Source organism: Mustelus asterias, chromosome 20 (genome assembly GCF_964213995.1).
Source record: "Mustelus asterias chromosome 20, sMusAst1.hap1.1, whole genome shotgun sequence".
In the NCBI taxonomy this organism is placed as follows: domain Eukaryota; kingdom Metazoa; phylum Chordata; class Chondrichthyes; order Carcharhiniformes; family Triakidae; genus Mustelus; species Mustelus asterias.
The window spans coordinates 4,475,457-4,487,375 of record NC_135820.1 but is presented as its reverse complement, the minus strand read 5'-3'; the positions used below and the strand labels follow the sequence as shown (position 1 = coordinate 4,487,375).

Here is an 11,919-nt window from a genome sequence, read left to right as displayed (position 1 = left end):
TGTTCTCCCTCCCCTTCTTCTGTCCTTCCAGCAATACCTCAACCCCTCTCCCCTTCATCTCATCCTCACCCTCCTCCAATTGCTTATATCTTGTCCTCAATTGCTGCATTCCCCTCCTCTGACCCCTCACACTACCGAAGGTGACCCTCCGCACTCTCACTCAGCTGGGCTGGGGTGAGGTCAGCACTTATTCCTCACTCTTTTGCGCACACAGTCACAGAATGTGGGCAGCGGCTGAGATCTCATCGTTATCAAGCTTCTCTGCTTTCTTCATTAGAACAGGACAGAATAATCCCAGGAAAGAATGATCCAATCCAATTTCCTATCAGCTTAACCTCCCTCCCGATCGTGAAATGTTATTTCTGGTCAGACTGAGTCAGAATCTAAACGAGGAAAACCACATCATTATTGACAGGATGAGTCATTCCCGAACTCTCCGTCCACCATCCGCAGCACTCCCGGGACAGGTACAGCACGGGGTTAGATACAGAGTAAAGCTCCCTCTACACTGTCCACATCAAACACTCCCAGGGCAGGTACAGCACGGGGTTAGATACAGAGTAAAGCTCCCTCTACACTGTCCCCATCAACACTCCCAGGACAGGTACAGCACGGGGTTAGATACAGAGTAAAGCTCCCTCTACACTGTCCCCCATCAAACACTCCCAGGGCAGGTACAGCACGGGGTTAGATACAGAGTAAAGCTCCCTCTACACTGTCCACATCAAACACTCCCAGGGCAGGTACAGCACGGGGTTAGATACAGAGTAAAGCTCCCTCTACACTGTCCCCATCAAACACTCCCAGGACCGGTACAGCACGGGGTCAGATACAGAGTAAAGCTCCCTCTACACTGTCCCCATCAAACACTCCCAGGACAGGTACAGCACGGGGTTAGATACAGAATAAAGCTCCCTCTATACTGTCCCCATCACACACTCCCAGGACAGGTACAGCACGGGGTTAGATACAGAGTAAAGCTCCCTCTACACTGTCCCCCATCAAACACTCCCAGGACAGATACAGCACAGGGTTAGATACAGAGTAAAGCTCCCTCTACACTGTCCCCATCAAACACTCCCAGGACAGGTACAGCACGGGGTTAGATACAGAGTAAAGCTCCCTCTACACTGTCCCCATCAAACACTCCCAGGACAGGTACAGCACGGGGTTAGATACAGAATAAAGCTCCCTCTATACTGTCCCCATCACACACTCCCAGGACAGGTACAGCACGGGGTTAGATACAGAGTAAAGCTCCCTCTACACTGTCCCCCATCAAACACTCCCAGGACAGATACAGCACAGGGTTAGATACAGAGTAAAGCTCCCTCTACACTGTCCCCATCAAACACTCCCAGGACAGGTACAGCACGGGGTTAGATACAGAATAAAGCTCCCTCTATACTGTCCCCATCACACACTCCCAGGACAGGTACAGCACGGGGTTAGATACAGAGTAAAGCTCCCTCTACACTGTCCCCCATCAAACACTCCCAGGACAGATACAGCACAGGGTTAGATACAGAGTAAAGCTCCCTCTACACTGTCCCCATCAAACACTCCCAGGACAGGTACAGCACGGGGTTAGATACAGAGTAAAGCTCCCTCTCCACTGACCCCATCAAACACTCCCAGGAGAGGTACAGCACGGGGTTAGATACAGAGTAAAGCTCCCTCTACACTGTCCCCATCAAACACTCCCAGAACAGGTGCAGCACGGGGTTAGATACTGAGTAAAGCTCCCTCTACACTGTCCCCATCAAACACTCCCAGGACAGATACAGCACGGGGTTAGATACAGAGTAAAGCTCCCTCTACACTGTCCCCATCAAACACTCCCAGGACAGGTACAGCACGGGGTTAGATACAGAATAAAGCTCCCTCTACACTGTCCACATCAAACACTCCCAGGACAGGTACAGCACGGGGTTTGATACAGAGGAAATCTCGTGTCACAGAGTCATAGAGGTTTACAGCATGGAAACAGGCCCTTCGGCCCAACTTGTCCATGCCACCCTTATTTTTTTAAAAAACCCCTAAGCTAATCCCAATTGCCCGCATTTGGCCCATATCCCTCTATACCCATCGTACCCATGTAACTATCTAAATGCTTTTTAAAAGATAAAACAGGAAATACTGATGAGAAATATTCATTGAGCATCTCACCCATCTCTTATGGATCCACACATAGATGACCTTGCTGATCCTTAAGAAGCCCTACTCTCTCCCTTGTTACTCTTTTGCCCTTTATGTATTTGAAGAAGCTCTTTGGATTCTCCTTTGCCTTACCTTCCAAAACAATCTCCTGTCCCCTTTTTGCCCTCCTGATTTCTCTCTTAACTCTACTCCTACACCCTCTATACTCTTCAAGAGATTCACTTGATCCCACCTGCCGATGCATGTCACGTGCCTCTTTCTTCTTGACCACGCCCTCAATATCCCAAGATCGTGTATTCCGATATCACTGCGAACTGAGATCTGAAATGGAACGCTGCTGCCACATTGTGGCGTTCTTTGTTACTGCAGTGCTGTTTGTCAACAGGTGAATGGAGTGGGAATGTGTTTCGTACAGGGAGCAGTGACGCTTCGCCCTGTTACCTGATGCTGAACCTAGAGCCAGGGCTCTGTGATTGAAATGTGACGGGTGGGCAAGAGTGAGCCCTCACCTCTGTCATTCACATTGTATGCCCCTGATGGCTCGTGATGGCTCGGGAATGCAGTGCAGCACTCGCTCAGCACTGACCCTCTGACAGTGTGATGATCCCTCAGCACTGACCTTCGAAAAAGTGCAGCACTCCCTCAGTACTGACCCTCTGATAGTGCAGCACTCCCTCAGCACTGACCCTCTGACAGTGCAGCACTCCCTCAGCACTGACCCTCTGACAGTGCAGCACTCCCTCAGTATTGACCCTCTGACAGTGCAGCAGTCCCTCAGTACTGACCCTCTGACAGTGCAGCACTCCCTCAGTACTGACCCTCTGACAGTGCAGCACGCCCTCAGTTCTGACCCTCTGACAGTGCAGTACTCCCTCAGTACTGACCCACTGACAGTGCGGCACTCCCTCAGTACTGACCCTCTGACAATGAGCCACTCCCTCAGTACTGATCCTCTGACAGTGCAGCACTCCCTCAGCACTGACCCTCTGACAGTGCAGCACTCCCTCAGTACTGACCCTCTGGCAGTGCAGCACTCCCTCAGTACTGTAAATGCTGATTTGAGAATTGATCCCACAATATTCTGTCTGAGCAACTGCAGACCTGCTACTGAAACACTGCTGTCGCCAAATTCCTATGATGAGAAGCCTTTGCCAGTTTGAAGAATAGAGTTTGGCCGCGTTTTGGAAACCAATAATGTCTGTTCACTTCAGGGATCTGATCAATGAGATTGTTCTATTCGCAGTGCCGGCTCCAGCCAGCAGACGGCGACAATGTGACAGAGGGTTTGCTCTCCCTGCTGGTGCAGCTCTGCCCCCTGTGGGCAGTAACCTGGCACTGCACATGGTCTTGTGGAAAAACCTTGTGTTCATGGAGAGTCAACTCAAAACTGTTGAAGTTTGTGTGGAATTTGTCAAGAATTGAGTCTAAAAAGGAGCTGAAATCCACAGATGGACCACAGATATTTGTTACGGTGGCTCTTATATCCTCCTGGACTCTTCCCGAGATTTAGTATCTCGATAGACAGCAGTGAACCCATCTCTCACAATCCGTGTTATAATCTTGCTGGAGTCGAATGATTCTTTCAATATTTTAACCTGTATCCAGCACACCCATAATCTATCGGTGACTCTCCTCATTACCCTGAGTGACAACAGCCACCCCCATTAATAATCCTCACCATTTACACTTTTTTATTCATTCATGGGACGTGGGTGTCGTTGGCTGGCCAGCATTTATTGCCCATCCCTAGTTGCCCCCTGAGGAGGTGGCAGTGAGCTGCCTTCTTGAATCGCTGCAGTCCACGTGCTGTGGGTTGACCCATAATGCCCTGACGGTGATAATTCCAACATTTTGACCCAGTGGCTGTGAAGGAACGGCGATATATTTCCAAGTCAGGATGGTGAGTGACATTAGTTTAAGTTTATTTATTCATGTCACAAGTCGGCTTATATTAACGCCGCAATGAAGTTACTGTGAAAATCCCTCAGTCGCCACACTCCAGCACCTGTTCGGGTAACACTGAGGGGGAATTTTGCCTGGCCAATGCACCTAACCAGTACGCCTTTCAGACTGTGGGAGGAAACCGGAGCACCCGGAGGAAACCCACGCAGACACGGGGAAAACATGCAGACTCCACACAGACAGTAACCCAAGCCGGGAATTGAACCGGGGTCCCTGGCGCTGTGAGGCAGCAGTGTTAACCACTGTGCCACCATGCCTATGTGACTTGGAGGGGAACTTGAAGGTGGTGGTGTTCCCATGTATCTGCTGCCCTTGTCCTTCTAGATGGAAGTGGCCGTGGGTTTGGAAGGTGCTGTCTAAGGATCTTTGGTGAATTGCTGCAGTGCATCTTGTAGATAGTACACACTGCTGCTACTGAGCGTCGGTGGGGGAGGGAGTGGATGTTTTGTAGATGTGGTGCCAATCAAGCAGGGCTGCTTTGTCCTGGATGGTGTCCACTTTCTCGAGTGTTGTTGGAGCTGCACCCGTCCAGGCAAGTGGGGAGTATTCCATCACACTCCTGGCTTGTGCCTTGTAGATGGTGGACAGGCTTTGGGGAGTCAGGAGGTGAGTTACTCGCTGCAGTATTCCTAGCCTCTGACCTGCTCTTGTAGCCACGGTGTTTATGTAAAGAGCCTAGTTAAGTTTCTGGTCAATGGTAACCCCAAGGATGTTGACAGTGGGGGATTCAGTGATGGTCACACCATTGAATGTCAAGGGGCGGTGCTGAGAGTGTCTCTTATTGGTGATGGTCATTGCCTGGCATTTGTGTGGCATGAATGTTACTTGCCACTTGTCAGCCAAAGCCTGGAGCCCGGGGAATCAGAGTTACATTGTTTATTCTTTACACAATGGATCCCTGGTGCCAATCTCTCACTTTATGCAGGCAGGAGGGAACCTGTTGGGGAGAAATAATATTCAGCCCTTTGCCTCAGCACCAAGCATCTCAAAACACTTCACATTCTGTGAAATACTTGGTGACAGGTGGTCCCCGCTGCGATGCAGGAAACCCGGTAGCCAAAGTGCACACAGCAAGATCCCACACACACAGCAATGTGATAATGAGGCTCTGTTTCTGGGATAGTGACAGATATTGGGCTCTCAGAGGGGAGGAAGAATGTTCCAGCTCTTCTTTGGAGTAGTTCCACCAGATCATTCCCAGCTCTCCAATCAGAACGGCGAGGGTGGTTTAATATCTCACCCGAGATGTGCCATTTTCAAACAGTGCCACATTCGCTGGGTGCTGCATTGGAGTGTCTGCTTTGACATTTCCATCTCAAGCCCTGTGCTGGGATTTGAATTCCTAACCCTCTGTTTCCAAGGCAGGCTTGCTACCCACTGAGCCACAGCAAACAGGCTTCTGTCTCGTGGTTCCAACCCACTGATATCCTGCTGAATCCTGGTCGCCACACTACCAGAAGGATGCAGAGGCTTTGGAAAGGGTGCAGAAAAGATTTACCAGGATGTTGCCTGGTGCGGAGGACATTAGCTCTGAGAAGAGGTTGGAGAAACCTGGTTTGTTCTCACTGGAATGACGGAGATTGAGGGGCGATCTGATAGAAGTCTACAAGATTATGAGGGGCATGTACAGAGTGGATAGTCAGAAGCTTTTTCCCAGGGTGGAAGAGTCAATGACTAGGGGGCAGAGGTTTAAGGTGCGAGGGACAAGGTTTAAAGGAGATGTACAGGACAAGCTTTTTACACAGAGGGTGGTGGGTGCCTGGAACTCGCTGCCGGGAGAGGTAGTGGAAGGAGATATGGTAGTTTAAAGTGGCTTTTAAGGGGTGTCTTGACATGAATAGGATGGGAGTGGAGGGATATGGTCCCTTGAAGGGTAGGGGGTTTTAGTTCAGTCGGGCAGCATGGTGGGTGCAGGCTTGGAGGGCCGAAGGGCCTGTTCCTGTGCTGTAATTTTCTTTGTTCTTTGAATCCATATTCATTGCACATTGATACAGTTTGAGTTGCAACAATTTTAATGTAAATACTCTTTTGTTAGGACAGAATTTGAATATTAATGAGAAATAGACACCACGGGGGCTTTTCCCATCCCACCCGTCACAGGAATCATAGCGGACGGGGGGAGCGGGGGTGCAGTCCATGCAAAGTTCCATTGACCTCGGGTGGGATTTTCCGGTTTTACAGTGAGTGCGGCCGGAAAATCCCACCCTTTCTATCAAAGATTTTCATCTTCCCATCGTCAGGATAGCGGGAAAGAAATTATCGGCTGCAACACAGTGTGGTAAACCACTGTTAGCTTATTGCCTGTATATGTGACATGCCTGGACACATCCCTGCCGGCCCTACCCGAGACTCCTCCCCCTCCGGTCCAGGTATAAAGGCGACTGCTCCCCACCTCCCTCCCTTAGTCTGGACCAGTTCATCGGCATGGGTGTGCTCCAAGTCTTTTGCGAATAAAAGCCTATTTGTTCTTGCATACAAACTAGTCTTTGCTCGATCGATGGTGCATCACACAGGAGCAACAATTTTCACCGCATGGGAAGAGAATGGTGATTGGTGGCATCTGTTTGGTGGAAACATCACCATGGAGAATGCAGCATGGACCAGTTAACTTCCCAGCAGTTTGTCAAACTGGGCAGGTTGACTCTGATTGGTCAAGACCTGAGGAATGAACCAGCGAATGGCTGTCCCCTGATTTTTCTTTGTTGATATAAAAAAGACTCAAGATTTGGCAGTTGAAGAGAAAGACAGAAAGAAAAGGATTCGGCCGCCTGTGTCCCTCCCGTTTACTCGACCGTGTTCAATGTATCCCCAGTGTCAGAGGGTGCGTCACTCTGCACACAGCATCAGCTGTGGCTAGCTGTGGGGAAACATTACCCAGGGAGAATTGTTCCCGAGTTTGGATATTGAGAAGCCAGGTCTCTGACACAGAGAGAAAGATTCACAGGATTTTCACTCGATGCCAGGATTCAGTGAGTAATGTCACTCTGTCCGATAAGGTGTTATCTAGAGGGGAAATGAATAACTGCGTAAGATAGTGAAATTCTGCAGCAGTAAATTGCATTTATATAGCAACCTTAATGTTATAAAACAACGCAATGGCCCTTAACTGGAGAAATTATTGAAGAAAGCATCAGCCAGAGCCACATAAGGGGACACAAAGACCAGAGGTCAGAGACCTGGCAAAAAGGTGTTGATTTTAAGGAGTGTCTTAAAGGAGGAGAGAATGTGAGAAAGAGAGATGTGGAGAGGTTTAGGGAGGGAATTCCAGAGCTGAGGGCCCCTCCCCAGGCAGCTAAAGGCACAGCTGCCAAGGTGGAGCGATGGGAATCGGGGGGATGCTCAAGAGGCTGGAGTTGGAGGTGTGCAGAGATCTCAGAGGGTTGCAGGAGCTGGAGGAGGTTACAGAGATAGGGAGGGTTGTAGGGGCTGGAGGTGGTGACAGAGATAGGGAGGGTTGTAGGGGCTGGAGGTGGTTACAGAGATAGGAAGGGTTGTAGGGGCTGGAGGTGGTTACCGAGATAGGGAGGGTTGTAGGGGCTGGAGGTGGTTACAGAGATAGGGAGGGTTGCAGGAGCTGGAGGAGGTTACAGAGATAGGGAGGGTTGTAGGGGCTGGAGGTGGTTACAGAGATAGGGAGGGTTGCAGGAGCTGGAGGAGGTTACAGAGATAGGAAGGGTTGTAGGGGCTGGAGGAGGTTACAGAGATAGGGAGGATTGTAGGGGCTGGAGGAGGTTACAGAGATAGGAAGGGTTGCAGGAGCTGGAGGAGGTTACAGAGATAGGAAGGGTTGCAGGAGCTGGAGGAGGTTACAGAGATAGGAAGGGTTGTAGGGGCTGGAGGTGGTTACAGAGATAGGGAGGACTGTTGGGGCTGGGGGAGGTTCCAGAGATATGGAGGGTTGTAGGGGCTGGAGGAGATTACTGAGCGGTGCTCTTGGGGCCCAGAACCTCAGAAGTGGAAGGTAAGAGAGCTAAACTCTGAGGAAGGGCTGCTATACTAGTTGAATGTGGAACACTAACCCTCTCTGGAACTCCGAGCTGGCGACATGAGCAGAAACTGTCTGCTTTTGATTGTGAATGGAGAATGTGAAATGTGTGGAAAGATTATCGATAGAGAGACAGGACACAGCGATAGAGCTTGGGCAGACTCACTCAGTGAGGGTGATGTGAGTTAGGCTGTAAACATGTGGTTGATGAATGAATCTTACTTGTGAAGTTGGCTGTACAGCGACTGCCTGTCCAGATTCAGACTCTGCGGGGGAAGAACACAAAACCAATTTGGAGGTTTCAAACTGTGATGAATTTGTGTGAAAGAACTCTGTGTTTCTGGCTGGGACACTCACCATGTAATCAGACTGTGACTCTGGGGAGTTCTGCAACACAATGTTAACATGGTTAGGGGAAATCAGAGCAAGTTATTCTGTGAAACATGTAGAGAGTGAGAGGCAAAGTGAGCATAAATTTACATGAACTGTGATAACAATGTATTTCCCTGACGATTCTATTTAATCTACGATCTCTCATTAACTCCCAGAGATAGCGGGTGGGGGAATTCTGTTAATATTTTCCTTTAATTGAGGATTGACACATCTTCCTGTCGCAGGGACAATGGGAGGCTTGATTTTGATAACACTTGGGGGAGGATGTGTTGTTGACTGACACAGTGTGGTGAACAAGCCTGTGTCTAAAAACGCTCAAAGCAGAGCTGAAGTTTAAAGTTTATGTATTAGTGTCACAAGTCAGCTTACATTAACACTGCAATGAAGTTACTGTGAAAATCCCCTAGTCACCACACTCCGGCGCCTGTTTGGGTACACTGAGGAAGAATTTAGCACGGCCAATGCACCTAACCAGCACGTCCCTCGGACTGTGGGAGGAAACCGGAGCACCTGTGCTTTATGGGTGACACAGTTGCACAGTGGTTAGCACTGCTGCCTCACAGCTCCAGAGACCTGGGTTCGATTCCTAGCTTGGGTCACTGTCTGTGCAGAGTTTGCACGTTCTCCCCGTGTCTGCATGGGTTTACTCCAGGTGCTCCGGTTTCCTCCCACAGTCCAAAGATGTGCTGGTTAGGTAGATTGGCCATGTTAAATTGCCCCTTAGTGTCCTGGGATGCGTAGGTTAGATAGATTAGCAGGGTAAATATGTGGGGATAGAGGGATAGGGCCTGGGTTTGTTGTTGGTGCAGACTCGATGGGCCAAATGGCCTCTTTCTGCACTGTAGAGATTCCATTATTCACCTGGAGGAAACCCACACAGACACGGGGAGAACGTGCAGACTCCGCGCAAAGAGTGACCCAAGCCGGGAATCAAACTCGGATCCCTGGTGCTTTGAGGCAGCAACTGTGGTGTGGAAGATACCGTGGGCCACCCCCTTCTGGAATGTTCCATCGCAAAGCAGGTCGGGAACGAGACGCAGTGGACTACTGGCTGAGGTTCATCCTGAGCAGCTCCGTGACGCGGGACTCTGTGCTCTACGAGCTGTTCCCATGGATGGACTCCCAGACAAACATCAACTGCTGCTGGAGTGTCATCAACTCAGTGAAAGCGGCTCTTTGGTCTGCCTGAAACTTGTTGGTTTTCCACGGCAAGGAGTTGTCTCCGACCGAGTGTTGCAGACTGGCACATTCCAAAGCCCAGGACTACGTGCTGGGGGACGCACTAAAGCTTGGAGCAGCCACTACAGAGAGTCAATGGTGGAAGGTTGATGTCTAAAACATTTCAGCCACAATGTACTGAGGGGAGGGGAATTGCACAGAACTCCCTCGGGCTGTAAGTCTGCTATGAAATTAATATTGTAAATATACTCTGTGATTGGAAGTGAGATGCCTCAGAGAGCCCCATACCGTATCGATAATAAATCACCAATATCGCACTGTGTGTAATGTTAAATTTGAACCACAAATTTCATAAATCAAGTACATTTTTGGGAAAATATGGGGTTATTCTCTGAATCCAGTGTCAGAACAAAGTCACATCTGAGCCTATATGAGGGCACTGATTGAGTGATTGATTGGCTTAATATAGAATCATAGAATCCCTACAATGCAGAAGGAGGCCATTCAGCCCATCGAGTCTGCACCGACCACAATCCCATCCAGGCCCTATTCCTGCAACCCCATATATTTACCCTGTTAATCCCCTGACACTGAGGGGCAAGTTAACATGGCCAATCCACCTAACCCGCACATCTTTGGGAGGAAACTGGAGCACCCGGAGGAAACCCACGCAGACATGGGGAGAACGTGCAAACTCCACACAGACGGTGACCCAAGCCGGGAATCGAACCCGGGTCCCTGGTGCTGTGAGGCAGCAGTGATGACCACTGTGCCACCGTGCTGCCCTGTTGTCACATAGAATCCCTATAGTGCAGAAGGAGGCCATGTGGCCCATCGAGTCTACGCCAACAACAATCCCGTTCCAGTTGCTATTCCCACAACCCCACACATTCACACCGCTAATCCCTCTAATTTACACATCCTGGGACACTAAAGGGCAATTTAGCATAGCCAATCAACCTAACCCGCACAACTTTGAACATGTATTGGGATGCAGTGCAAAGTATTGTTTCTTGTGCACTATGCAGACAAAGCATACTGTTCATAGAATATTTAGGAGACGAAGGAAAGGAGAGGGTGCAGAATACAGTGTTGGGGTGAGATGTTCTCGCCGCCCTCACCCCCAAAATGGGAAAATCCCACCTGAGGTCAACAGACCTTTGCATGTTCCATTTCCTCCCTTCCCACTCCGATTCCCATGGTGGCAGGACAGGAAAATCCCCCCTTGAAGTTTAATATGTGATAGGTCCATTCACGACCAGCTTAATATATGACAGGACCATGCAAAAGTTCACATTGGCCCACATTGGCCCATATTGATACACATTGGCCCACATTGATACACATTGGCCCATATTGATACACATTGGTCCACATTGGCCCACATTGGCCCACATTGGCCCACAATGGCCCACAGTGGCCCACATTGTCTGCTTTCACTGGGACGCAATCTCAGATCTGGAAGGATGAACCCACTGTCCGTGCCAGAGGCTATCTGGAAATCAGATACACTGTGCTGATCGAGTTCATGGTTCCATCACACTCGGAGGAAGTCCCCAGTACACCCCTCCCCAGAGGAGTTGGTAGGAGTTGCGTTTACCTGGTTAGAATGGTGGACCCGCGGAGGAACATTGACATAGGAGCCTGCTGAGAATAGAAAACAGCAGTGAGTGTGGCGAAGATTGACACTGATCAAGTTTTTCCGCGCTCGCTGTGTTACTGCGCTTGGATAATCTGCGAACCCAACCGCCGGTTATTACCTTCCATCCTGCAACATCAGAATGTCCAATAACAATCTTCCCCTTCACAAAACACCGGCTCAGCCCCAACTAGAGTATTGAGACCCATTCTGGGCATCGGAAGGCTTTGGAACTGGTCCAGAGAAAGACTGACGGGAATGGTTCCAGCATCGAGGAACTTCCATGATGTGGATACATTGGAGAAGTTGGGTCTGCTCTCCTTGGAGGAGTAGGTTGGGCCTGTACTCATTGGAATTTAGAACAATGAGAGGCGCCCTTATTGAGGCCACCACCTTCTCAAGGGGCTAGTCTTGTTTGACAAACCTGCTAGAGTTCTTTGAGGATGTAACCAGCAAGGTAGATAATGGGGATCCTGTGGATGTGATCTATCTAGACTTCCAGAACACATTTGATAAGGTGCCACACAAGAGACTGATCCAGAAGGTTATATCCCAAGGGGTTGGGGGTAGAGTAGTGGCTTGGATTGAGGATTGGCTGACT

The 11,919-nt window shown here is 49.7% G+C and overlaps 1 protein-coding gene across 2 annotated transcripts in view; it reads right to left on the bottom strand.

The window, feature by feature from the left end:
• Nucleotides 1-6,119: 6,119 nt before the first annotated feature.
• LOC144508212 (uncharacterized) overlaps nt 6,120-11,919 on the bottom strand; it is a 31,431-nt gene continuing 25,631 nt past the window's right edge. The window contains exons 5-8 of one of the 2 annotated variants that reach the window (XM_078236028.1): nt 11,280-11,323; nt 8,465-8,494; nt 8,330-8,373; nt 6,120-7,125 (exon numbers count right to left, since the gene is read on the bottom strand). In XM_078236028.1, the coding sequence (XP_078092154.1) occupies nt 7,122-7,125; nt 8,330-8,373; nt 8,465-8,494; nt 11,280-11,323 (122 nt within the window). In that variant the 3' untranslated portion in view covers nt 6,120-7,121. Of the gene's footprint in view, nt 7,126-8,329; nt 8,374-8,464; nt 8,495-11,279; nt 11,327-11,919 lie in introns of both variants that reach the window. The other variant, XM_078236027.1, reaches the window with a different exon arrangement.